The sequence below is a fragment of the Desmodus rotundus genome, chromosome 5 (assembly GCF_022682495.2).
Source record: "Desmodus rotundus isolate HL8 chromosome 5, HLdesRot8A.1, whole genome shotgun sequence".
Taxonomy (NCBI): domain Eukaryota; kingdom Metazoa; phylum Chordata; class Mammalia; order Chiroptera; family Phyllostomidae; genus Desmodus; species Desmodus rotundus.
Window position 1 is genome coordinate 104,891,148 of NC_071391.1, and position 27,851 is coordinate 104,918,998.

The 27,851-nt window shown below is 43.7% G+C and overlaps 1 protein-coding gene across 1 annotated transcript; it reads left to right on the forward strand.

Moving 5' to 3' along the window:
- The first annotated feature begins 7,222 nt into the window (after window positions 1-7,222).
- On the forward strand, window positions 7,223-26,768 carry POLR1B (RNA polymerase I subunit B). The gene is made up of 15 exons (XM_024558545.4): window positions 7,223-7,473; window positions 8,411-8,578; window positions 8,810-8,956; window positions 10,163-10,295; window positions 11,355-11,491; window positions 12,190-12,413; window positions 13,150-13,321; window positions 14,501-14,672; window positions 15,366-15,647; window positions 17,145-17,278; window positions 20,334-20,504; window positions 21,076-21,232; window positions 23,903-24,099; window positions 24,555-24,808; window positions 25,398-26,768. Exons 1-15 carry the CDS (start codon window positions 7,297-7,299, stop codon window positions 26,278-26,280), a joined length of 3,408 nt encoding a protein of 1,135 aa, XP_024414313.2. The 5' UTR covers window positions 7,223-7,296; the 3' UTR covers window positions 26,281-26,768.
- The last annotated feature ends 1,083 nt before the right edge of the window (window positions 26,769-27,851 follow it).

A 27,851-nucleotide genomic window follows, 5' to 3' on the forward strand; every position in this document is an offset into this window, starting at 1 on the left:
TGCTTTTGTCCCCTTTGGCTCTATCATCTTATTGTTGCTGTCGGCTGTCCTAGGGTATCATTGGTTGTTTGAATCCTTGATTCTGTTACCCAGAGGTAGGCAAACTGTCTGCAAAGGGCCAGATAGTAAATATTCTAGGCTCTGCAAGTAATAAAGGGGCTCTGATGCATTTTCTTTCCCCCCCCCCAACTCTTAGGAAATATACAAAACATTCTTAGCTCAAAAGCCATGCAGAAATAGGCCAGATGTGGCCAACGCTGGCTGAAATGAACCCAGCATGTCATCCAATACGTAAGCCAACAGATTTTCCCCATACCTGAGATGTACATAGGTTTCGAAAACCTTCCACATACTGCTTAAGAATACAAAAGGCCACTCACATGTGGAGGGCTGTGTGTGCCCAGGGGAGCCCTCAGCTGTCGCCTCTGTCTGACCAGGAGGATCTTCACAAGCAAGAAGTGAAGACTAAGACCGAGCTGCACCCTGTTTACTGAGTGTGAAGGCATGCCACACACACAGGGGCACACACTCTCACTCACACACACACGGCCTTGGCAAAGACTAGGAGATTTGCTGGTTCCAGACATCTAAGGAAATCTCTACTAAATCAAATAACCACTAAGTTAACTGAGCAGAGACTTCTGTGGCCACACAACAAAGAATACAGGTTTTACAGGGTCAGTCAGAGCTACGACAATAAGTCCTGGAGAGGAGGGGGTATCTGGTTTCCAAAGTTGCCCCCTTATATTGTTAAAATTTTCCAGTTTTCCACACAAATTATGGGCTATGCAAGGAAAAAAGAAAGTATGGCCCATGAGGGGAAAGGCAGTCAATTGAAATGGTACCTGAGAAAGCCCAGGCATTGGAGTTATTACACAAGCACCTTAACTCAGCTATTTAAAATGTGTTTAAAGAACTAAACAACACCGAGAATGATGTGTCATCAAAGATAGAATGTCATTAAAAAGTGTAGAAGTTGTGTTTTATATAGAACAAGTAGAAATTTTGGCATTGAAAAGTACTGTGATACAAATGAAAAATTCAGTAGAGGTGTTTAAAAGCAGGTTTGATCTGGTAAAAGAAGGAATCAGTGAATCTGAAGTCAATTGAGATTATCCACTCTGGAACAAAAAGGAGGAGGAGCAGGAGGAAGAGGAGGAGGAGAAGAAAAATGAACAATGCTAGAAGAAGGGAAGAAGAAAGAAGGAATGAGAAGTATAAAAATGAACAGTGCTCTGAGATCTGGCCAGAGACATGCATGCATACCAACATATATATAACGGGGGTCCTAGAAAAGAAAGGGGAAGAAAACATTGGAAGAAATAGTGGCCCAAAACTCACCCACTTTGATGAAAAACATTAAAAATGCATGTGAAAAATTCAACAAACTCTAAATAGGATATGATCAAAGAGATCCACAGCAATACACATTAATCACTAAGAAATAACTTTAAATACATAGTAGTAGAAAAGGCATGGGAACTAAAATGTTACACTAGAAAATAACTAACAAAAGTGAAGGCAGTAACGAAGAAATGAGGAGAGATAAAGGCAAAGAGAAAACAAGTAGCAAATGGCAGACATAAATCCTACCTTATCAGTAGTTTCATTAAATGTAAATGGATTAAACACTTCAATCAAAACTTCAATCAGGCACAGATGGCAACCTGGCCAGTGTGACTCGGTTGGAGCATTGTCCCATACACCAAAAGGTCACCGGTTGGGTTTTTGGTTTGGGCACATACCTAGGTTGTGTGTTCAATCCCCGGTTGGAGCACTTATGGAAGGCAACTGGTCAATGTTTCTCACATCAAAGTCTCTCCCTCTCCCTCTCTTCATCTCTCTTTAAAACGCAATGGAAGAATGTCCTTGGGGGAGGGGGGAAAAGGTGCAGATGGCAACATGGATTAAAAAAGAAAGCCAAAACTACCATGATCCACCTCTATGCAATCTACTAAAGACACAAATAGGTGAAAGTAAAAGGGTGGAAAAGATGTATTGTCAAATAGTGACTCAGAGAGGGCTTGAGTGGTCATACTAATATTAGACAAAATAGGCTTTAAGAAACAAAGTTGTTACTACAGGCAAGAGACATTTTTTATTTTTCTTTTTTCTTTTTTTATTGGGGTGACACTGGTTAACAAAATTAAACCAGTTTCAGGTGCACGTTCTACAACACATCTGTACACTGTATTGTGTGTTCACCACCCCAAGTCAAGTCTTTGTCATTTACCACCCCCCATACCTTCCTCCACAGCAATCACCACATTTGCCTATGTCTATGAGTTTTTTCTCTTTTTCTTTTTTGCTCAACCCCTCCACTACCACCCCACCCAGCCCAATCCCCCAAGAGCTGTCAGCCTGCTCTCTGGGATTCTGTCACTATTTTGCCTGTAAGTTAATTATGTTCTTTAGATTCCACATATGAGTGAAATCATATATTTGTCTTTCTCTGACTGGCTTATTTCACTTAGCATAATGCTCTTCAGGTCCATCCATGTAGTTGCAATGGGTAAGATTTCCCTTTTTATGGCCACAAAGGCCATTTTTTTAATAATAAAAGGATCAATCCTTCAGGAAGATATAACAATTATAAACATATGCACCTAGCAACAGAGCCACAAGATACATGAAGCAAAACTGGCAGAATTGAAGAGAGGCAATTCGACAATGTTAGTTGAAACTTTCAAACCTCCATTTTCAATAGTGAATAGAACAGCTAGTCAGAAAATCAACAGGGAAATAGAAAACACTACAAACCAACTATATATGACCAATATCTATAAAACTCTCCACCTAACAAAATATACATTTTTCTCAAGTGCACATGGAACATTCTCTGGAATAAACCATATGCTAAACCACAAAACAAGCCTCAGTAAGTTAAAAATGATGGAAGTCATACTATATCTGTTCTCTGACCACAATTGAATAAATTAGAAATCATTAAGAGAAACTTGGGACAATCTCAAATATGTGGAAAATTAAAAGTACAGTTTTAAATAGTCAATGAACCAGAAATAAGTCACAAGGGAAATTAGTACTTTGAGGTAAATGAAAATAAAAACATACCAAAATTTATGGAATGCAGCTAAAGCTGTGCCTAAAGGGAATTTTATATCTTTAAATGGCTACTTTAAAAGAAGATCTCAGGAGACTTCTGGCCAAGATGGAGGGGTAGGTAGGTATACTGTGCCTCCTCGCACAACCAAAAGAAGGATAACAACAAATTTAAAAACAAAAGCAACCAGAACTGACAGAAGATCGAACTGTATGGAAGTCCAATAACCAAGGAGATAAAGAAGAAACATCCATCCAGACCAGTAGGAGGCGTAGAGATGGGCAGCCAGAGCAGAGAGGATACGAGGCAAGGCAGTGGCTGGAGGACCAGGTGGGTGAGGCAGCGGCTGGCAGAGCTGGTGGTCCCACATTTGTGTGCTGATAAACTGGGAGGAACAACTGGGGAGCGAGACAGACCGCACAACCCAGGTTTCTGTGGAGGGGAAATAAAGCCTTAAAACCTCTGACTGAAAAAATCGGTGGGTGTTGCGGCAGCAGAAGAAACTCCCGGTCTCACAGGAGAACTCATTGGAGAGACCCATAGGGTCCTAGAATGTACACAAACCCGCCCACCCGGGAATCAGCACCAGCAGGGCCCAATTTGCTTGTGGGTAGCAGGGGAAGTGACTGAAAGCCAGCCAAGAGCTGAGCAAGCAGCACTGTTCCCTCTCAGACCCTTCCCCCACATACAGCCACAACACAGAGATGTGGGTTGCCCCACTGAAATGAATACCTAAGGCTCTGTCCCTTACTATGTAACAGGTGCACCAAGACAAGGAAAAAAAAAAAAGCCCAAATGAAAGAACAGATCAAAGCAATGAGAGATAGCCAACCTATCAGATGCAGAGTTCAAAACACTGGTGATCAGGATGCTCACAGAATTGGTTGAGTATGGTCGCAAAAGAGAGGAAAAAGTGAAGACTATGAAAAGTGAAATAAAGGAAAATGCACAGGGAACCAACAGTGAGGGGAAGGAAACTGGGACTCAAATCAACAGTTTGGAGCAGAAGGAAGAAATAAACATTCAACCAGAACAGAATGAAGAAACAAGAATTCAAAAAAATGAGGAGAGGCTTAGGAACCTCCAGGAAAACTTTAAATGTTCCAACATCTGAATCATAGGGGTGCCATAAGGAGAAGAGGAAGAGCAAGAAATTGAAAACTTACTTGAAAAAATAATGGAGAACTTCCCCAATCTGGCAAAAGAAATAAACTTCCAGGATATTGAGGAAGCTCAGAGAGTCCCAAAGAGGTTGGACCTAAGGAAGCACACACCAAGGCACATCAAATTTACATTACCCAAGATTAAAGATAAGGAGAGAATCTTAAAAGCAGCAAGAGAAAAGGACACAGTTACCTACAAAGGAGTTCCCATAAGGCTATCAGCTGATTTCTTAAAAGAAACCTTACAGGCAAGAAGGGGCTGGAAAGAAGTATTCCAAGTCATGAAAGGCAAGGACCTACATCCAAGATTACTCTATCCAGCAAAGCTATCATTTAGAAGGAAGGGCAGATAAAGTGCTTCCCAGATAAGGTCAAGTTAAAGGAGTTCATCAATACCAAGCCCTTATTATATGAAATATTAAAGGGACTTATCTAAGAAAAAGAAGATGATCAAAAATATGACCAGTAAAATGATAAAACTCACAATTCTCAACAACTGAACCTAAAACACACACACACAAACTAAGCAAACAACAAGAACAGGAACAGAATCACAGAAATGGAGATCACATGGAGGGTTATCAGTGGGGGTTGGAGGGAGAATGGGGGAAAAGGTACAGGGAATAAGAAACATAAATTAGGCACAAAATAGACAGTGGGGGTAAGAATAGTATAGGAAATGTAGAATCCAAAGAACTTATATGTGCAATCCATGGACATGAACTAAGGGGGCAGATTGCTGGTGGGGGCGGGGTTCAGGGTAGAGGGGAATAAAGGGCAGGGAGTGGGGAATGGGACAACTGTAATAGCATAATCAATAAAATACATTTTAAAAAAATCTCAAATTGCCCTGGCTGGGTGGCTCAGTTAGTTGGAACATCACCCTGTGCACCAAAAGGTTGAAGATTCGATCTCTGATTGGGGCACATACAGGAGGCAAATGATGGATATTTCTCTCTCACAGTAATATTTCTCTGTCTCTCTGTCTCTCTCTCTCTCCCCACCCCCTTCCCTCCCTCCCTCCTTTTCATCAGGAAACATTGCCTCATGTAAGGATTACAAAAAAAAAATCTCAAATCAATAATCATTAGGTTTTTATTTCCACCTTAAGAAACTAGAAAAAGAAGAATAGGTAAATCCATCAAAAGTAGAAAGAATAATAAATATTACAGTGGAAATGAAGTAAATAGAGAATAGAAAAACAGTAGAGCAAATCGATGAGACCAAAAGTTGATACTTTGAAAAGGTCCTCAAAATAAATGAAACTTTAGCTAGACTGACCAAGTATATATATGGAGGGAGGGAGGGAGAGAGAGAGAGAGAGAGAGAGAGAGAGAGAGAGAGAGAGAGAGAGATAAAATTACTAAAATTAGGAAAGAAAGAGGGGCATTACTGCAACACAAAGAGAATTACAGAGGAACCCTATGAACAACTGTATGCCAATGAGTTAGATAACCTATACGAAATGGGACATTTTCTAGAAAGACAAAACTAATGACACCGACTCAAGAAGATAGAAAATCTGAATAGACCTAACAAGTAGAGAGACTGAATAATCAAAAATCTTCCCAAATCGAATTGCCCCGGATAGCTTTACTGGTGAACTCTACCAGGTGTTCAAAAAGGAATTAACACCAATCCTTCACAAACTTTTACGAAATATGGAACTGGAGGGAACACTTCCTAAGTGATAGTAAGTTAATAGTCTTGATACCAAAACCAGACAGATATCACAAGAAAGCCAACGAGAGGCCAGCATCTCAGGGAATAGATGAAATGGACGGGAGAGAGGGGTTCCAAAGGGGCAGGACACGTGGGGGCGGTGTTCTACTCCCTACCTTAATTGTGGCAGTGGTGTCGTGAGTGTATATCCGGGTCAAACCTACCAACGGGTACAGTGGTGTGTCTGGTGTATTGTCTGTCGATTTTACCGCAGTACCACACACACGCACATGAAGTTGAGACGCCTCGGGCCTGATAAGTTCCCTGATAAATCCCCGTTCCGAGACAGCGATTCCTAGGACTCAGCCCTCAGCAGGGGTCCCCACCCCCAGGCGACGGACCGGGTGCAGGGGGCCGCACAGCAGGTGACGGTCAGTCGACGGAGCGAAGCTTCGTCTGTGTTCAGAGCTGCTCCCCCTCACTGGCTTTACCACCTGAGTTCCGCCCCCTGTCAGATCGGCAGAGCCTGTACAATTGTCACAGGGGCCGGAATCCTACTGTGAACTGCCCATGGGAGGGATCTGGGTTGCCAGCTCCTCATGAGAATCTAATTCCTGATGATCAGAGGTGGCGCTGAGGCGGTGATGCTACTGCTGGGAAGTGGCTGCAAATACAGATTCTCACCTCCCCGCCCGCCCCATGGGACCGTCTAGTCAAAGGGAAACAAGCTCAGGGCTCCCACTGCTTCTGCATTATGGTGAGTTGTATAATCATTTCATCATATATCACAATGTAATAATAGTAGAAATAAAGTGCACAATAAATGTAATGCGCTTGAATCATCCTGAAACCATCCCCCACCCCCACCCCATGTGGAAACCTTGTCTACCATGAAACCGGTCCCTGGTGCCAAAAAGGTTGGGGACCCCTTGGACGGTGCCGTACCCCCTCCCCCAGGACCCCGCCTACAAGACGAGGGGGGCTAAACTGGCAGCGAGGGCAGACCATTTCTTGGAACTGCCTCTGCAACTCGAGTTGGGCTGACAGAGCAGTCAGCCAACTTTTCTCTCGAAGCCAGGATGGTGTGGTCCGTCCAGGGTCCGCACCAGCAACAGTCGGAAAGCGGTCTCGGGGAATGAGGGGGACCTTTGCAGACTAGTGTCCTCGGGCCCTGACTGATGGAGCAAACGAGAGTCACAGGGGAATACTGAGTTGCGAGGGACGCACTCGGTCTCGGTACAGTTTCAAACCGGCCCCTTCACTCCACGGTCTCTGTTCCAAGTCGGCCCTATAAAATGAACGGGCTAAGATCCGGCGGAAACAGAGGAGCTGCATTTTCCCACAGGCTGTAGGCACTGTTCCTCCTTCCGGCGCTGGGCAGGCACGCTGGCGGCTGGCGTGCACTGTTCCATGGATCCTGGCGGCCGGTGGCGGGGCTTGCCCAGCGCGCCCAGCCTCAAGCACTTGACGGATCCCTCTTATGGGGTCCCGCGGGAGCAGCAGAAGCCGGCGCTGCAGGAGCTGACGCAGGCGCACGTCGAGTCCTTCAACTACGCGGTGCGCGAGGGGCTCAGCCACGCGGTGCAGGTGAGTGCGGCACCTCCTGGCTCCCAGCAGCTCGGTGCTCTCTGGCGCCTCTAGTCGAGTGGAGGAGAGGGCCCGGAGGAGCTGGAGGCGGGCGGCGGGTGGGAGACGGGGGAAGGGGAGACCCAGGAGGTGGAGTGGGGAGCAGGCGGGACAGGGTTCCAGACAGATGAGAAGGCTGTGAGATCACAGTATACCGTAATCCCAAATAGCTGTGCTTATTGATCGTGCCAGACTCAGCGCCCGGCATGAGCTCAAGTTGACGAGGAGATGTATTTGAGATTCCTGAATTTATATGGGATTGGGAACCATAGTGTTTTGTAGGACAGTGGTTACTGTGAGAGTAAGTGGCCCGTATGGGTTGAGCTTCAACCGTAATGGAGTGTTCATAGTTAATAAGTAGAAGAGCGCAGGGGAACAGCAAAACTTTCCCCAGGGGTTAGAAAAGCAGATTCTGTGGAAGGGAAAAACCCACCGTGATAGCACCTTTCTCTTTGCGTGGCTCCAGCTTAAGTAAAAGAGCACGCAGAATGAAATGTGCAAATATCAGCCTAAAGAATGGCATTAGAATGTTGGGTCCTGAATCACTTGATGCTTCCATATCCTTGCTCTGTTAGCAGCAGTCCCGCCAGTCTTGCTATGCATGTGGAGGGTACAAGGTAAGAAGAGAGAAGGCATTTCTTGATTCAGAGGAGAGCTTTGTTCTGTACACAATAGTATTCCTAGCGTCTACCCAAGAATCTGACACATGGTAATGTGATTTAATGCCTTATGGGTTTTGGTTCATAGTGAGGGTATGAGTAGACTGGATGTAGCTTTAACTGTCTTTTTGTATGTGTCACATTAGCATTTTAGGCAACAATATTTGTAGAAAATTCATGGTATTGGTGAAAAGGTACCTTGGATATGCAAGCAATTAATAGTGCAAATTGTATTTCAGGCTATACCTCCGTTTGAATTTGCTTTCAAAGATGAGCGGATCTCTCTTACTATTGTGGATGCTGTCATCAGTCCCCCCACAGTCCCCAAAGGGAGCATCTGCAAAGAGCTCAACGTTTATCCTGCAGAATGCCGGGGCCGGAGGAGTACGTACCGGGGAAAGTTGACGGTGAGTGCAAGTGACTGTGCGACTCACACTGTACATGTCTGAGAATACTGGTGTCCCATAAAATGTAGCCAGAATTCTGCTTGCTTAGTACTGTTGTCCAAGAGATCCCAGCTTTTAAATCTGAAACATAAGGTCATCTAATATATAGTCTTCTTTCTCTTTTAAAGTATTCGTTTCTTCTTGTAGATCGAGATATTTTTCTTTTTTTGTAACTAATTTGTTTTCATTTAGGCTGATATCAGCTGGGCAGTGAATGGAATCTCAAAAGGAACCATTAAGCAGTTTCTTGGTTATGTTCCCATCATGGTGAAGTCCAAGCTTTGCAACTTGTACGGCCTGTCTCCAAAAGCCCTCATTGAGCACCACGAGGAACCAGAGGTAATTTCAGGGGTCCAGGGCATTGAATGGCCAGGTGACAATAGAAGGGGCCCGAGCTGGGAGTGAGAAGATGTGAAGCTTGCCAGTGGGAGTCATTTTCTTTCTCTGCCTCCAATTGTGGGTAGTTAAAATGGGGTGTATATATCTTGTCTGCCTACTGTGCACGGCTCATAATGAGTTTCAGATGGGGCACTGCATGAAAAACTGGCTCTGCAGCTAGCGGATAATATTATTATTGGGAAAAAATTGGTAGGTTTTCTCCCCTAATTTTCTGAATGGTATATATTTAGAGACGTATTTTGTTTTTAAAACCATCTTAAACCACAAAACATCCAAAATACCTGCTTTACAGACAGTAAGATTCTGTGAGCATATTAAATGCTTCGTATGCCTTCCCTTCGCATTTCTTTTTTTAGTTGTGTTAGGCGGCTTTGCAGGATCGTGTTGAAGCAATCCAATACATGCAGACTGCCTACAATAGAGACTGTTATCTGCCGGGAAGAAGGTTTTGGTGTCAGATCTGGGTTTGACACTCAGCTGCCACACTTACCAGTTGTACGGCTTTAGGAAGTTAGTTTCCCTAAGCCTGTTTCCTCCCCTAAGAATGGGCACAGTAGCTATCTTACTCCTTGTTATGAGGTTAAACGGTATGATAACATAGAGCACATAGTGTGATGTGCCTGCTTCATAGTAGCTCTTTCTTTATTACAGAAATGTGATATATACTGGAGGGATTAAAAATATTTTTCTGTTAATTTGAATTTCTGGTTTCCGGGGCTTTCATACGGTCATCAGTTTTTAAACTTATTTGGGAAACCATACTTGTCTGGAAGGAAAATGGTTACTATTTTCATTTTTAGACTTTTCTTTGCAATAATTTGTTTGTTTGTTTAATGTCATGTGAAGACTAAAGTCCTTTCAGGAAACAGAAAGGCAAGTTAGATCAAACCCGTCTGGTAGAGAAAGTCCCCTGACTTCCTTCCATACTTTCTCCCCGGCTTCTAGACCTCCTCATGTACTTGAGAAGACTTAATTTACACACTGCCAGTTTCCCAGGGATCCGTGGCCTCTTTCCCCTGCGTGTTCCTCCTCTCCTGCACGTTGCCCTGGGTCTGCTGGGAGTGGAGTTGGTGTTTGCACTAGGTCAGTTTCATATTTACAGTTAGTTATATTTGTTTACCAAATTATAATTCATCTCTTTGGTAGGAAATGGGAGGCTATTTCATAGTCAATGGCATTGAAAAGGTCATCCGAATGTTGATTATGCCTCGGAGAAATTTCCCCATTGCGATGATCAGACCAAAATGGAAAGCCAGGGGACCTGGCTATACTCAGTATGGTAAGTTGTAGTGATTTTTAAAATGTTCTTTTAGAAAACTTTTAAACCTTTTTGTTTTTAAAGGAGATGTGCCCTGATGGTGTGGCTCAGTGAGTTGGGCATGGTGCCACAAAGCAAAGGGTCGCCGGTTCAATGCAGGCCAGGTGTCTGGTTGGGGGACTGTGAGAGGCAACCAACTGATGTTTCTCTTGCACATTGATGTTTCCCTTCCTCTCTTTTCCCCTCCCTTCTCCTGTCTCTGAAAATAAATAAGTAAAATCTCTTACAAAAATAAAAATTTTAAAAAGGAGACGTATCTAAACAGAGTCTGTGATATTTTTTCTCTCATATACAGGATGGACCAAAGTAGGTTTACAGTTGTTTGTATGGAAAATAATACAATAATTAATAATCGTACAAGAATAAACTATCTCATGTACTTACAACTATAAACCTACTTTTGCCCACCCCTATGTATAAATTTTTGTTTTTGTGTTAAGCATTTCTGTGTTAAGATTTCATAGTAGCAAACCTACTTTCTGTTGCCTTTCAAACTGAAAGGATGTGTATTTATGTTCTTGCATCTGAAGCTGAGGGCTGGCCTGACTTGGCCAGAGGTGAGTGTGGGCCTCAGAAGTTTTCTGGTTCAGGCGCCATGGTACCCCCCTGGGGGTCTCTGGTTGACAGCCGCCTGGCCTCTGAGGGAGATTTTGCACCCCAGGGGAAATTTGGCAAGGTCTAGAGCAGGGGTGTCAAACTCATTTTTATTGGAAGCCACGTCAGCCTCACAGTTGCCTTCAAAGGGCCGAATGTAACTTCAGCTCCTTAACAGTTAAGGAGTAGTTACATTTATACAGTCATAAAATTATTTCCGCCCTGTGAAGGCAACTGTGAGGCTGATGTTGCCCCTGGTGAAAATGAGTTTGACGTCCCTGGTCTAGAGATATTTTTGGTTGCCAGTCTTGGCTACACTTAATGATTTAGCTCTAATTATTTCTAAGAGGGTAAAGATAATTCCGAATAAAATAACTGAAGCAGTTATAGTGTTACTGAGTTTCTGCTTTCGTTCTGTTCCAACAGGAGTGTCAATGCACTGTGTGAGGGAAGAACATTCTGCCGTCAATATGAACCTCCACTACTTGGAAAATGGCACGGTTATGTTGAACTTTATTTACCAGAAAGAGTTATTCTTTCTTCCTTTGGGATTTGCACTTAAGGTGTGACTTACTGAATATATGTCTTTTGTCAGGAAAGAGTCATCGGAAGTCATAGCCTGTGTAGAATGAACAGGTTCTCCTTATCAGAGCTATACTAGCTGCCTGCTGCTCTGCGCCACATTGCCTTGCAATTCAGTGGTTGAAAACACCTCCGTGAATATTCCTCTCTCCCAGTTTCTTTGGTCAGGAGTATGGGCAGCTCTGACCGGGTCTCTAGGTGGCAGGGCAGTGTCAGGAGGGGCTGCAGTTGTGTAGAAGGCCGGGCCAGGGCTGAAGAATACACTTCTAAGGTGGTTCCTTCCTGGCTGGAGGTCTCAGTTCCTGTCCGCTGGGCCTTCCCATATAGGCTGCTTGGGGCAGCCGTCTTCCCCAGAGAGTTAACCAAGGAAACGAAGGGGAAGCCACATTGGCCTTTGTGACCTGGCCTAGAGAGTGGTATGTTGACGTTTTGCCACATTCTCTTAGTCACGTAGGCTGTGATTTGGTGTGGGAGGAGACTGTGCGAGGTTGTGAATTCCAGGTGGTGAGGGACACGGGGGCATCGTGGTGTCTCTCTGAAAAGCAGTGCCCTTCAGGTTAGCCATAGTGGAGTGCTCATTTTTCTTGGGTGTTGAAAAACAAAAAAGACATGTTACTGAATGAATTGGATGGTTTAGTTATTGTTAGCGATTCAAAAGAAAATCTCTTTTCTGTTCTAGGCACTTGTCAGCTTTTCCGATTACCAGATCTTTCAGGAGCTCATCAAAGGAAAAGAAGACAACTCTTTCTTTAGGAACTCGGTTTCTCAGATGTTAAGAATTGTAATGGATGAGGGCTGCTCCACACAAAAACAGGTCCTTGACTATCTGGGTGAACGCTTCAGGGTCAAACTCGGTCTTCCTGACTGGTACTCAGACGAACAAGCCGCCAAGTGTCTGTTTGAGTATGTGTGCTTTTGCCTGAACTGGTTCTGGTGGCAGGGGAGGGAGGGGTTACTGGTCCTTTGTGCTGATGTAGTCGGGGCTGAGGAGTCCTCTGGGAATCCCAATGGACCTGCCGGTAGAATTCTGGTCCAGCGAAGCAGCGGCTGTCTCCACCTTTCTCTGGTTTTGTGGTAGTATCATTTTATTCTAATGTACTTTTTAACTTTTATTTTGAATAACTTTGAACTTCCAGAATTGCTGCAAAAATAGTACATTGGATACTTAACGCTGACTGACTGTTAACACTTATTACATTGCTTTGCCTCTCTACACATAAATGTTTTTCTTTCCGTTTAAAAGTTGTAGGCATCGTGTTCCTTTATTTCCCAAGGCAAGGGCTCTGTCGTCAGTGACCTGCTCTAAATCGGTGTGGTCCAGTCCACGGTCATGGGCTGTGTCGAGCACTTGAATGGCCCGTGCAACTGAGAAACTGAATTCTTAATTTTATTCCGTTTAGTTCACTGAGACTTGAGTTGCCTGTGTGGGTTGTCACTACCACGTTGGCCCACACAGCTCTAGACCTTGTTTGTGACTGTGTCCTGTTCTTTTGCTGATACTGCCTGTAAGATAAAAAGGGATTTTGTGAATATGAGTAAGAACTTTTAAGTAAACATGGATTGGGGGCCCTGGTTAGTAGAATGGCAAGTAGCAGTAGCCTCTGCATCAATCATCAGCTTTTTCTTTCTATTTTGACAGCCAGTGCATCTGTATCCACTTGAAATCTAATACTGAAAAGTTTTATATACTTTGTCTCATGACCCGGAAGCTGTTTGCTTTGGCCAAAGGAGAGTGCATGGAGGACAATCCTGACAGTTTGGTGAATCAGGAAGTGCTTACACCTGGGCAGCTCTTCCTCATGTTTCTGAAGGTGGGTGCGTGCGGCTCTCAGCCGGGCCCTGAGTGCCTCTGTGGTCGGGGTGACAGCATCTGGTGATGTTGTTTCCTGCATGATTGTAATTTCTCGCTTTGGCAACGTATATCATCTCCTTTTTCCACTTTCTATTTATCTACCAGTAAGGTACTTAATCAAACATCCTGGCTCGTACCGGGTTCAGAAATGTCTGACATTTTTATGTGAGCCAAGTAAAGACAACATCAAATCTTGGGCCTGACACTGATGATAAAATGTAAGCAGCCTGTGTACATATAGTGCACAGTCCCCTCGTTTGCAGAGTCCCTGTTTCCAACCTCCCCTGCTCACGGAGATTTTCTTGTAACCCGGTGTCCGTGCTGGCAGACTGATGGTCCTCTGCAGACTTGCACGGAGGGGTAAAATGCTGCTGGCTGTGAGTTCGATGGTAGTGAATCAGCATCATAAAGCAAGGTGTCTCCCATCAGAAACACACATGAAACAAGCTTATATATTGGTCAGTTGACAAGAATGTTGTGACTGGGGGATTTCAGGAACCTAATCCTGTGTGCACTGAGGAGTAACGGCTTTGTGCAGGGGGTCCAACTCATTTTCACCGGGGGCCACATCAGCCTCGCGGTTGCCCTCAAAGGGCCGAAATAATTTTAGGACTGTATAAATGTAACTACTGCTTAACTATTAAGGAGTTGAAATTACATTCAGCCCTTTGAAGGCAGCTGCAAGGCTGATGTGGCCCCCGGTGAAAATGAGTTGGACGCCCCTGGCTTAGCGCTCGCTAATTCAGTGTTCACAGCATGTTACAGAGCGTAGTTGCTGTCAGTAACGAGAGCCGTGTGCGTGTGTGTGGAGAGCAGTTTCATAACTTGGTCTGGTGGCATTTCGTATGTTGAATATTAGCCCTAAAATGATTTAGTCCAAGAGATAACATAGTGGGATGAAAGATGGAGAAGACTAAATTAAAAATGTCCCAGCTCTCTATCTAGTGAGAAGTTCTTATTTAAATTCTTACTGAGAGGTAAATACTTTTGTTTCTGTCTGCTCTGGACATAAAATGAGATTCAAAATTTTCAGCAGCCTAGAATTTCCCTGATAAAAATTGGTAACAGGCAGAAGTTTTCTGTTACTGGTAATTTTAGTGTAGCCTTTCAAGTAAACTTTAATTTTTTTTCATTTCAGGAAAAAATGGAAGCATGGTTAGTATCTATTAAAATAGGTTTAGACAAGAAGGCTCAGAAGACCAATATGTCTATAAACACTGAAAATTTGATGAAGATTTTAAATCTGGGGACAGACCTTACAAAACCGTTTGAATATCTTCTTGCTACTGGGAATCTGCGTTCTAAAACAGGTGAAACTAAATAGATAGGCTTCAAAAAATTGCTGTTCATTTTAGTTTTGTTTTTCAAATTATTTGCTTAATGTAGATTTTTACCCTGCGAGAGGTTCTATTTAAATAGGTGAACTTCTAAAGGCAGGTTTCATGTCGTAAGTTTTGACAGATGTGTTATCAGTCTGAAGAGCTTTTGACAGGTGCCTGAGTGGCTTAAATCCAACTGTAATGATCTGAGGAAACTCCGCCTGCACAGGTGGTCTGAGAGGGTGCTTACACCTGCCCTTCCCTGAACCACTTCCATCGGAATGGCCTGGAAAACTTAAAAGCGGCAACTGAGGGCCCAGAAATAGGCATTTTTAAACAGATGAAACTAATACAGTTTCTTTTAGAACTCATGACTGCTAGAATATTACCCAGCCCTGTCTGATGAATCCCATGTAATTTCTTACTATTTTGTTATCTTTTCACAGTTTCCCCACAGTGGAGGCTGTGGAGGAGATAGGGAACCAGTCAGGGCTGATACAGTTTGTGAAACCTGGAGATTTTTACTGCTTTTTGTAAAGTATTCCTGTTCATCTGAACTAGTAAACTTTGTAATAACCCACTCTGTGATTTATAATGTGCTCTGAGGTTTGTCATCAGAGCCTCTAGGAAAAATTGTTTTTTGTTAAATTTAGCGTGTTTTTAAATGACTTTTGTTTTATTAAGGCCTTGGCTTCCTGCAAGATTCTGGACTTTGTGTTGTGGCTGATAAGCTGAACTTCGTCCGCTATCTCTCCCACTTCCGCTGTGTGCACAGAGGGGCTGACTTTGCCAAGATGAGGACCACCACAGTGCGCAGGCTGCTACCGGAGTCTTGGGGTTTCCTTTGTCCCGTGCACACCCCTGATGGGGAGCCCTGTGGTTTGATGAACCACTTAACTGCCACATGTGAGGTCGTCACACAGTTTGTGTACACGGCCTCTAGTCCAGCTCTGCTCTGCAACCTGGGTATGTGGCGGGGTAACAGTCTGGTTGGGTGTGCGTTTTCACAGGGTGACGCTGTGAAGTTACACTGCCTTGGGGCTGAGCAGAGAATTCCTGCAGGAGTTGTTTTACTCTTCTGTGCAGGAATTGGGCCCACAGCCCCGGCACGTGCCCTGACTGGGAGTCAAGCCAGCGACCCTTTGGTTCACAGGCCGGCACTCAATCACTGAGCCACACCAGCCAGGGCAGGTGGCAGACATTCTTAAGCTACTAGAAGAGCATTGGGTCAAATTTCTGCTTAAAAGTATTACTGCCAGGTAGGCCATGGCCTTTCAGAAGGGATCCCCAGGGAAAGTAATTCACAAATGCTCCAGATGGAGAGGTCGTAATCAGTGTAGTTTGCAGGTTCTCTCTCTCCAAGGAAAAGAATCATTTTGTTTGCTGCCAGTGACTAAACTGTCAGAGTGTAGGAGAGGGTAGAAGGAGGAAAAAATGTGGAGAGGTGGAGAGAGTATCCCATGCTGAGGAAGTGGAAAGGCTCTGGACTGGGAAAGAAGACAGAATGGAAAATACCTAACACCAAGTGGGTAACCTGTGATACTTCGTACCCTTGCGGTGTTCAGAAGGTATTTATGGATTGTGGACAAGTACTCTTTTTTTTTTACTTAATTACAGTTGCTTCTTGATGCCTGTGGTACTTCTGTTCTATAAAGTCAAAACTAACCGTGAATGTAGGGAAGAGCCACTGCTCCCACCAGGAATAGAGGTTCAGCTCCTATGAGCCTCCGGGCACAACATTTTTGTTATGAGTTGACACACAGCTTTGTTTTCTGTCTCTGTTCATTGTGGGTCACTACATCGAGGTCTCAGCCAGTAGCACCGTATGCTGCTCTATCACGTGCTTTCCTCGTGGGGCACACGCAGCCTGTGCTCAGCCACACTGCGCAGCTCTGCGCTCGGGGGGCCACGTAATCAGTGAAACCCTCCAACAGCAGCACGAGCGCTGCGCACGTGGCACTGAGCAGGAGGCCAGGCGGGCTTGTTTGCAGTCAGCGGGGACAGGAAGACACGCTGGACTGCCGCTGGGGGTGCGTGTGGTGGTGCAGTGTTGTCCTGAGTGACCCCCAAAGCACCATTAGTTATTGGTACTGGGGTTACAAATAAATTTTGGCAAGTCAGCAAATTTGCCAATACGGACTCTGAATAACAGCGGTCAAGTTAGTTCAATTATTGGGCAAAGGTATTATGTTTTCATGGCTCAGAAATGAAATACAAAAGGTGTACAAGGAAAGCCTCCTGCACACCTGTCCCTGCTGGTCTCCCCACAGGCCGGAGTCACGAGTTCTCGTGTGTCCTTACTGATATGACTTGGAACCTTACCTCAGAAATATAAAAACATTCTGGTTCAGAGACAAGATGACTAGATATCTAAAATGACGGTAGAGCTGTGGACCCACCTGGAAGGAATTTCTAACGGTGGAAAGGGCATCCTGGTTATGACCCTGTCTGTGCCTTCCCCAGGGGTTACTCCAGTTGACGGAACGCCACACCGACCTCACGCTGAGTGCTACCCTGTCCTGCTGGACGGCGTCATGATTGGCTGGGTGGATAAGGAGCTCGCTCCCAGCGTGGCAGCTTCTCTCCGGCATTTTAAGGTGAACTTGAGTCTTTGTGAATTGTTCCTCCCTTGATCTTAGGTTTCAGTCCAAGTCTAGTTGTGGAGGTAGCCCCAGGGCATTCTAGAGTGCTCGCAGGACTGGGGCTGGAAGCTGATTCTGAAAGTGCCTCGCGTCCCCTGGTACTGACCTCGGGGGTTGGGGTCAGTGACAGGTATTTGACCTGTCCACTTCTCTTTGTTACTTTAGTAGTTTCACTAAGGCCGTAGTCTGCTACCTAACAAATTTTTACTTCTTCGTGAATTCTAGTGGCATGTAGGGGACCTCAGACATGAACTTTATATTTCAGTGAAATATAAGTCATCCCCTGTTGCCTTCTTGGTCTTGAACATGTATTAAAAAGTCGAGGAGAATGGCGTTCTTTGGGATTTCCTTCTAACAAGGGTCTTAGCTGTTAGGAGACTTGTTCTGTGGCAGTTGGATGAACTGTAGTTCATGCTCTGTTTTATTCCATTTAAGTTTCCGGGTGGGGGGTTGTTTTGTTTGTTTTGTGTTTTTTTTTGTTTTAACCTGGATTTTGTAATGTATAATGCGCACTTTTTTGCCCAAATTTTTGAGGGGAAAGTAAGGATGTGCGTTATACATGTGTATAATATTCCCGTGTATAATGCACACAGAATGTGGGCACGCATTATATACGGCAAAATACGGTGGTTTTTAGTTTTTGAAATTGTCTTACTTTGATATAATTTACACTTAAAAGGTGTTCGGACAGCACAGAGAACTCCGATATGCCCATTGCTCAGATCCACCAATTGTTACCATTTTTTGGCTCTTTATAAACATGTACATTTTTTCTTCTGATCCATTTGATGGTAGTGTGCAGACATGTCCCCTTTTCCGCGAACACTGCAGTGTATTTTACAGCAAGAACTTTTCCTCTGCAGTAGCCACAGCACTTTATCATCCGGGAGAGTCAGGTTGGCAGAGTCCACAGCTCACGCTCAGATTACACCAGTTGTCTCGGTAATGGCCTTCAGAGCTTCTTTCTCTGGTCTGGGACGACCGCAGAATCCTGTGTTACATGTTGTCATGCCTCTGCATTCTCCTTCGGCCTGCGACAGTTCCTTAGCCTTTCGTGTGTTGACTTTTTTTAAGAGTACAGGCAACTGTTGTGCAGACTGTCCCCTAATTCACGGTTAGGTGTCACTTCCTTATGATGCCATGTCAGGAGGCTGTCATGTCGGCTTGTTCTGTGACCAGTGATGTTCGTGTCTGATCACTTCGAGGCTGTGTTTTTTAGGTAATGTACTGTATTATTACAGGTTTTCTCTGACCAGTAATTCGTGGAGAGGATTTGGAAGCCCTTTTCTTTCCCTCGTCAAATTCCCATCCAGTGGTTGATGTGATGCGGCCTCTGCAGAATTGTTACTGTGCCGTTGCGATTCTCTGCCGAGTTAATGACGGCTGTTACGGGTGCCCCGTCATTTGTTCTGTTTGCTGCCATTCTGTGTGGGAGAGCTTTCCTTTCGCCCCCGTGTATTTATTTGTTCATTTGTATACATCTGCGGGGATTTTATAGATGCTTGTTTTATTTTGTGAGTATTCTGTTACTATTGTTTATTTCGATTCTCTCATTATATCAGATTTGACTCTCTACCCTGGTCTCTGTAGGGTTGGGTGTGTTTTGTTTTTGTAACTGTACATAAAATTTACCATTTTAGCCATTTTCAAGTGCATGCAGTTCAGTGACATTAAGTACGTTCATACTGTTGTGCATCCTCCGGACTTTCACGGGGCCCAAGCTGGGACTTGGTGTCGTTGCACAGCAACTCCCCATCCGCCCTCCCCCGCCTCCCAGTACCTCGTGTAGAGCACAGTGTGCTCCACAGTCTTCCGCCGAGGGGCACTCGGGTTGCCCCGCCTTTTGGCTGCTGTGAGTCGTGCTGCCTGGGACATGGGTGTGCACATTTGTTTGAGTCCCTGCTTTCGATTTTTTTGAGTGTATATCTGGAAGTGGAATTGTGTCATCTGAGATTGTGTTTAATTTTTTGGCATCTTTGTGGAAAAATTGTAAGATCTTTCCCTTAGACATATTAGGTGAATTGTATTAATTCATTCCCTAATAATAGTGGTGAACAATGAATCTTAAATTACTGGAATAAATTCTACTTGATCATGTTGTGTTCTTTATTTAAGAAACATCGATAGTTTCTTGTACTAATTTATGAAGATTTTTTAAATCTCCATTTTGTCAAAAGAATGAAGGAGTTTTCCTTAAGTTTTCACTGCTCTGGAGCAGTTTGGGGAACATTGGGAACCCCCATGAGACCATCTGATGCTTTCTTTGGCGTCTTTATTTTTAATGTGGAAATCCGTCTTCTTTAAGCTTTCTATCTCTACTGAGGTTTCTTCTGGCGACTCCGTTTTCTCCATTTCATCTTGGTTTCCTAGACGTATGCAAAGTAGACCCATAATTTCAGGTTTTATCTTTATTATAGTTTCTTTACCTATACTTTTTTTTAACTTTTAAGAATTTAATTCACATACATTCATTTTTTAAATTTTTATTGTAGTGTGTTCTGATATATAGGTTTTCTTATTTTTTTTCAGATATCTGTAATTTTGGTTTGTATTTTTTCTTCCGCCCAGGAGTTAACTAATAGAAGGTTCTTTTGCTTTTTAATTCCCAAGTGGAAGGGCCTTTCATTAAATACATTTAAAAATAAAACCAGTAATCTGTATTTTATACATCAGAGAGTAGAATTTCAGTTAGTATGTCTGCATGCACATTCTTGGTTTACGTTTTCCCGCAGTCTCAGTCTTTAAACCAGTACCGGTTTGCCTGATAGTGGAGCTGAGCCCCCAGAAGGTAGAGCTTTTGCCAGCTGTGGGTGTGGGGCGAGTGGCATTCTATGAGGGGTTGTGGCTGGTAGGGCACTGTGTTTGTTACCTGCGTAACTAATGTAAATTCTTCAGATACTTCTTTTCGTATTTGACCTCCTTCCCCATTCTGCCAGCTTCCCGGGAGGCAAGGGATAGATGTAAAACGCATCACTTGTCTTGGTTTGAACTCTTTTTTTGTTGAAAACAGGTGTTGAGAGAAAAAAGAATTCCTCCCTGGATGGAAGTGGCCCTTGTGCCCATAACAGGAAAACCAAGTCTGTACCCAGGACTGTTCCTTTTCACCACTCCTTGTCGGCTGGTGCGGCCTGTGCAAAACTTGGAATTAGGCAAAGAAGAGCTGATTGGAACTATGGAGCAGGTGTGTGGACTGTGTGTTCGGTGGGTGTATGTAATCATGTCATAGGCAACTTCCACAGACTTCAACTGTTGCTTTTTAAAAGTGTTACCGTATAGTAACAATTCAGCATTTGAAAGAAAGCGAAAACTTCCTTCTGCTTCCTCTGTGACCAACTGGAAGCAGTTTTCACATGCTCCCCACTCCACTCACACCAAAGTGTTGACCCTTGAGAGGTGGTGTTGTGTTGCCTGCCCTTTCCATCCTACCCAGCTGCCCGAGCTCCTTGCACCCGGCTCTGCCTCGGGTGCTGCAGCTGAACTGTTCCCTTAGATGCACTCACAGTCTTCGCCTCCATCTCCGCTGTTGCGAGACTGCGGCTTGTCCTGCTTAAACATTTCTTTCTTTCACTCCCCCTTCACAGTGGGTCCAGGGTAGATTTGTAATATGTGTAAGGCATGTGGTAGTGCTGACTGGAGGCTTCCTGGGGCTCCTGCAGTGTCCAGTGTGCCGGGTGGGGAAGGTTTCCTCTCCAGACTTGAGTGCTGACCTCAGAGAGATAGTTAACATGTGAGCGTTCGGCCTTCCTCTCCAGCTCTTCATGAATATTGCTGTCTTTGAGAACGAGGTCTTTGCTGGAGTGACCACCCACCAAGAGCTCTTCCCTCACAGCCTGCTGAGTGTCATTGCCAACTTCATCCCTTTCTCCGACCACAACCAGAGTCCGAGGAATATGTACCAGTGCCAGATGGGTAAGGTGGCTTGGGCATGCTGGCAGGCACACTTCCAGAAGAGAAGTGTGTATAACTTGTTTTACTTCGAAATAATTTCAAGCTCAGAGAAAACTTGTGAGACTGGTACAAAGAACTCCATAAACCCTTACTGACATGTTGTCAATATTTGCCCCATTCGTACTGTTTCCACTTGAAGGTAAGTTGCAGGCCTGGTGCCTCTTAACCCTAAATGTTTCAGTGTGTATTCCCTAACGAGGATGTTCGCTCGTGTAACCGTGGGCAATTATTAAAGCCAGGAAATTTCACATTGCCATTATCACACCATTTTATAGTCCTTATTCAGACGTTGACCAGTTGTACCAAAATAGGGTTTATGGCAGTTTTTTCCTGTGTAGCGTCTAGTCCAAGGTTACACCTCATAGTTAATTGTATTGTCTCTTTAGTCTCCTTTAAGTTAGAACAGAACTTCAGCCTTTCATTGTCTTTCTCGTTACTAACATTTTTGAAGAAAAGGGTAGTGTTTGTAAAATGTTCGACGACTTGAGTTTGTTGAGACGTTGTGATTCCGTTTTTGACGGCTACAAGCCGCCCGCATCATTCTCTCTCCAGTGCTGTTCGTTCCGGCCTGACATTACCGTACTGTTTCATAGTCCTTATTCAGTCTTTGACTAACTGTATCAAAAACTGTGGTTTCGTTTTCCTGGAGTGTAATTTCCCTTTGGCCTGAAAACTTCCTTCAACATTTGTTACAGTTGCAGGTTGCTGGCTACAAATTCTCTTAGTTTTTATTTCTTTGAAATACTTATCTTTATTTCCTCTTCCCTTGGAGGAACTGGGTATACAATTCTGATTTGACAGGACTTTTCCCCACACACAAAATACTAGATTGGCTGTCTACTGTTGGTCTCTCATTTCTAATTAGCAGTCAGTGGTTGTAGGTTGTTTCCCTGTATGTATTATGTTATTTTTCCTCTGTCCTTAAGTTTTCTCTTTATTTTTGGTTAATAGCAGAATGACTATGGTATACCTACATAAGACAATCTTTGAGTTTGTCTTGCCTGGGGTTTGCTGGCCTTCTTAAATCTGTTTTTTAAAAACCTTAATAAATTTGTAAAGTTTTCTGCCATTATTTCTAAAAATAATGCTTCTGCACCATTCTCTCTGTCCCAGGATTTCAGTTATGTATCATGTATGTTAAACTTTTAATGTCCCATGAGTCAATGGGTTTCTGTTCTCTTTTTCCATCTTTTTATTTCTCTTCAGATTGAATCATTTTTATTGATCTGTCATCATGTTCAGACTTTTTGTTCCATTTCAGATATTTCATTTTCCAGAATTTCCATTTATTTCTTTTTTATGGTTTTAATTTTCTCTGAGATTATTATCTTCATTGTGAACATGTTTTCCTTTATATCTTTGAGTAGTTATGCAGTGGGTGTTGTAAAGTCATTGTCTGCTGATTCCAATGTCTGGGTCATCTCGGGATGTGGTCATTCATTGCATTTTTTTTTTAGTATGGTCAATTCTCAAAATAGTTTCCTGTGTCTTTTATGTCCAGTGGTAATAATACTGGATCATATCATGGACATTGTGAATGAATGGTATGTTTTAAAGACCATGGATTCTGTTACGTTCCTTTGAAGAGTGTGGGATTTTAGATTTAATGGTAGATAACTTAGCTGAACACAGCAGCTGAAGTCGCTCTTGAGGGCTGCTTGGAAAGGTCCCATGCATGCCCTGTGCAGGACTCCACCGGCGATCTGGGATCAGTTCATATAAAGAATTTCAGGCTTTTCCTGTGTGGTTCTGTCCTTTCTGAAATTTACCCCCTTTTCAGTTGCTGGCTCTTAAAGTCAGTCAGACTGGGGCTTTCTGTCTCAGTTGTAGCCACTACCCTGAGTGGGCCAATAGGCCAAATAATAACAATAACATCAACAACTGACCTAGAAACCCACCCGGTGCAGTTCCTTCTGCCCAAATGTAAATTCCTCTCCAGTTTCTGACTGCTTTTGGTTCCTGTTCCGACTTTCAGGTGGTATGTATGTGTATGTGGTTGGTTTTGTTTTGTTTTTTCTGGGTCTTATTAATTACATATTGAAAGTGGTTGTGTAGAAAGAATCCTCTACTGCTGGCAGTCTCCTTTTCTATATTTTAAATAACTCCACTATGCATGCATATTTATTTTAGTTTTTAAAATCATTTGTGTCGAATCGATACTATAAAGTGCTACAAAGAGTCTTAATACCCCCTGTATGGCAGTACCCAGAATTAACAAATATTCACATTTTGCCCTGTATGTGTGTATAAGAAAGTAATTAAATGATGGTTACTGTCCCCTTTTACGTCTTCTCTCCCCAAGTAATACCCTGTAGTGTTTGTACCCTTTACATCCCTGCCCCCTTCTGTTATATTACACATGTCCGTAGACGGGGCGTAGAATTGCTTGGGGTGTGTTACAAATATGTGTAAATGGCATCATGTTAAACACATCTCATCCTTTTTCCCTCTCAGCACTGTTTTCCTGGTCTGGTTGTGACACAGATGCGTCGTTCATGGTCACGCTGTAAATGTAACCGCTTGACTGATTTGTTCATTCCCCTCCTGTGAATGTTCCCTTGTTCCCAGTTCTGTGCATCACTTTATAATCAAGGGGAGAAACGAATTGCTAAGGTGTTTCTCCCTTTGTAGGTAAGCAAACTATGGGTTTCCCACTTCTCACTTATCAAGACCGATCCGATAATAAGCTCTATCGCCTTCAGACCCCACAAAGCCCCTTGGTGAGGCCCTGCATGTACGACCACTATGACATGGACAACTACCCCATTGGGACCAACGCCGTTGTGGCTGTGATTTCCTACACGGGCTATGACATGGAAGATGCCATGGTAAGTTTGGCCAAGAATGGTCTGTTCTTTTAGCATTTTACTATTTTCTTTACTGTGAGGTCACTGGAGGACTATTTCTTGTCCCTGGGTGCCTAGTACTTGGCACGGGAGTGTTCTGTTCAGTGGTCAGTTCCGGGTCTGAGTGGAAAGTGGCGGCCTTGAGGGTTACGCCCTGAACATGCAGATAGGTGTACTTGGGGCGCATTTGAGTGTGAGGTTGAGTAGAGGCGGAGTGAATGTGAAGTAGACTTGGCTACTCCTGCCTTTTGTGTTTGTGCGCGTTTTAGGCCATTTAGAAGCAAGTGTCTGGGCTTTGGCAGTTCGGGTGGGTGGCCAGCAAAATGTGCATAGTTTTTAAATGGAATGCCAGTTAACCTAAACCGAGTACAATTCTGATCAGTTTTATTTCGAAAATCCTCATTTTTCTTCACTCCCTTGATTCTTTGACCTCACAGATTGTGAATAAGGCTTCTTGGGAACGAGGCTTTGCCCATGGAAGTGTCTACAAGTCTGAGTTCATAGATCTCTCTGAAAAAATTAAACAAGGAGATGACAGTTTGGTGTTTGGAGTCAAGCCTGGTGACCCGCGGACTGTGCAGAAGTTAGATGGTGATGGCTTGCCGTTTATTGGAGCCCAGCTGCAGTACGGGGATCCGTATTACAGCTATGTAAACCTCAACACCGGGGAGAGCTCCGTGATGTTCTACAAGTAAGCCGTGCTGCTCATGTTGAAGGCCATTTCTCAGTGAAATTGCTGGAAGTTGTTGAAAGTAATCTTTTAACAGGAGACTTTTTGGAGAAATAGGAGGGTAGCTCAGTCACTGATGCAGTCGTAAGTGAATGGGTATTTACATAATGAGACAAAGTTGCTGTCTGTTGTGCTGCCTCTGCTTTGCTACTTGTCTATTATAATTGATGAGAGTTCTGGTTTAGTTTAAAAGCATATTATTCAGACTTGACCATCTCTCTCATGCATATTAGGAATGTTTCCTAGCTAAAATGTTGAGTTAATAAATAATTTTTTAGCTTATTTTATATCTCTAAAAGGGGTTTTAACAGTAGGTCTTCATACCAGTTTCGTAATAGTTGTTCTAAGGACCAGAGTTCTGTAGTGAACCCGACCAGCAACCCTATTCATAGATACTCTTAGGGATACCAACTGTGTTCATATTAGAGAAGAGAGTTAAGAATAAGTTTTGCAAATGCCCTTTATGAAACACTAATTATATATAAAGCTTACATACCTGTGTAAGTTTAGAGAAATGGTTTGACCTTTTGTATGGTTTAATTTTTCCTAGGAGTAAAGAAAATTGTATTGTGGATAACATCAAAGTGTGTAGTAATGACACCGGCAGTGGGAAATTCAAGTGTGTTTGCATCACGGTGAGAATCCCTCGGAACCCAACCATCGGAGACAAGTTTGCCAGCCGTCACGGTCAGAAGGGCATCCTGAGCAGGCTGTGGCCAGCCGAGGACATGCCCTTTACCGAAAGCGGGATGGCCCCAGACATTCTGTTCAACCCTCACGGGTTCCCCTCCCGAATGACGATTGGTATGTTAATAGAGAGCATGGCCGGCAAGTCTGCAGCTCTGCATGGTCTCTGTCACGATGCCACACCCTTCATCTTTTCAGAGGAGAACTCAGCCTTGGAATACTTCGGCGAGATGTTGAAGGCTGCTGGCTACAACTACTATGGCACCGAGAGGCTGTACAGTGGCATCAGTGGGCTGGAACTGGAGGCAGACATTTTCATAGGCGTAGTTTATTACCAACGGTTACGCCACATGGTCTCAGACAAATTCCAGGTCCGAACCACAGGAGCCAGGGACAGAGTCACTAACCAGCCCATTGGGGGGAGGAATGTGCAGGGCGGGATCCGCTTTGGGGAAATGGAGCGGGACGCTCTTTTAGCTCATGGAACTTCTTTCCTCCTTCACGACCGCCTCTTCAACTGTTCTGACCGGTCAGTAGCCCACGTGTGTGTGAAGTGTGGCAGTTTGCTCTCTCCGCTGTTGGAGAAGCCACCCCCGTCGTGGTCAGCCATGCGCAACCGGAAATACAACTGTACCGTGTGTAATCGCAGTGACACTGTCGACACCGTTTCTGTGCCTTACGTTTTCCGGTATTTTGTAGCTGAACTGGCAGCTATGAACATCAAAGTCAAACTGGATGTCGTTTAATTTCATGTGGCCTTTTGGGTTCGGCGTTCTGTCAGGTTAAAACAAAATGTCACTTCAGTGAAGGTGTTGCTGGGTTACTCTGAATTTTTGTCAGGGTTGCTAGAGCTCTCAGGTAAGACCTGGCAACCAAGAATTCAAGGTTCTGAGTCTCTCCGGTAGTAACCACTGAAGTTGATTTTCATTGTATTTGTTCACAATTTCCACACTGATAAATAGGATGAACGGGGGGAAGTTTCTAACCCCAGGTTCTTACTCTGCTGCTTTCACAGGCAGTGACTGTCAACCTCTCACTGTCCGTCAGAGAGATTGAGAGTGCAAACGTGGTGTCAGCCGTGTGTGGTTTGTGTTTTCCAGCGTCCACATTGGAGTAAAAACAAAAGGTAGAAATATTTTTAGACAGCTTTACTGAAGTGTAATTGTACCAAACACTGCGCATCTTTAGTGTTCCCTTCACCAGTTGGGGTAATAAATATCACCTCGGAAAACTTCCTGTGCCCCTTTGAATTGTTTTTGTTTTGTTTTTTATATATTTTTTGCGTGTTTTCTAGCTTTTATTATTTGTGAACACTAAACTTGACATCTGCCCTCTGAGGGAATTTTTAGGTGAACCAATACAGGATTATTACACGGTGCTGCGAGCAGAGCTGTGGACACTCACTGTGTACTAGTGCTTTCTACCCACTGAACAGCAATTCCCCGTTTCTGTCTCCTGCCAGCCCCTCGTAACCACCATTCTGCTGCTCATGTGAGTTTGACTATTTTAGGTGCCTCGCAGAGGTGAGTTCCTGCGCTCCTCAGCCTTCTGTTGACTGGCTTGTTCCGCTCGGCATAGTGTCCTCTAAGTTCATCGAAGTTAGGCAGATGGCAGCATTACCTTTGTAAGGCTGAATTATCCATTGTGTGTTTATAGTACATTTTTTCATCCATTTACCTCTTGATGGATATTTAGGTTGTTTCCATAACAAATAACATTAATACTGCATTTTATTAAATGTAATATAGCCAGAATGTCATTTCAACATGTAGTAAATACTACAAATGTGTTGAGCTATTTCACATTATTTTTTCATACGATGTCTCTAAAACCCAGTGGCCGTTCTTTCCTTTTCTGTGTATGTCACTTTGTATTTCATTGTTCTGTACTCTGTTGATGGACATTTATTTGGGCTGTTGCGTTCTTGGCTGTTATAAACGATGTTGGCAGTAGATGGCTTTATATACACTTGGGCCAAGTATAAGATGTTATATAAGTTAAAAACCTCCTGAGATGATGATTTTCTGAGTCTGGCTTTAGGTGTCTGTCACTAATTATGGGGCAGATAGGGCTAGCCTGAGAAATATCCATTCAAGGTATATCCTGGTTTTGCTTCATGAAATGTGAAAAAAATTAGGAAAAAGACCTTGATGTTTTAGCTGACACCTCCCTCTATGTTAGTAGAATCCCAACTAGATTTTCCCACCCTATTCCAGTCTGCCTGCCTCACAATCCCTCAGCTGACATCTATTGTTCAATTTTCTTCAGATTTTTTAGCAGCACCAAAAATGGTAAAAACATAAAAAAAAATTTCTAG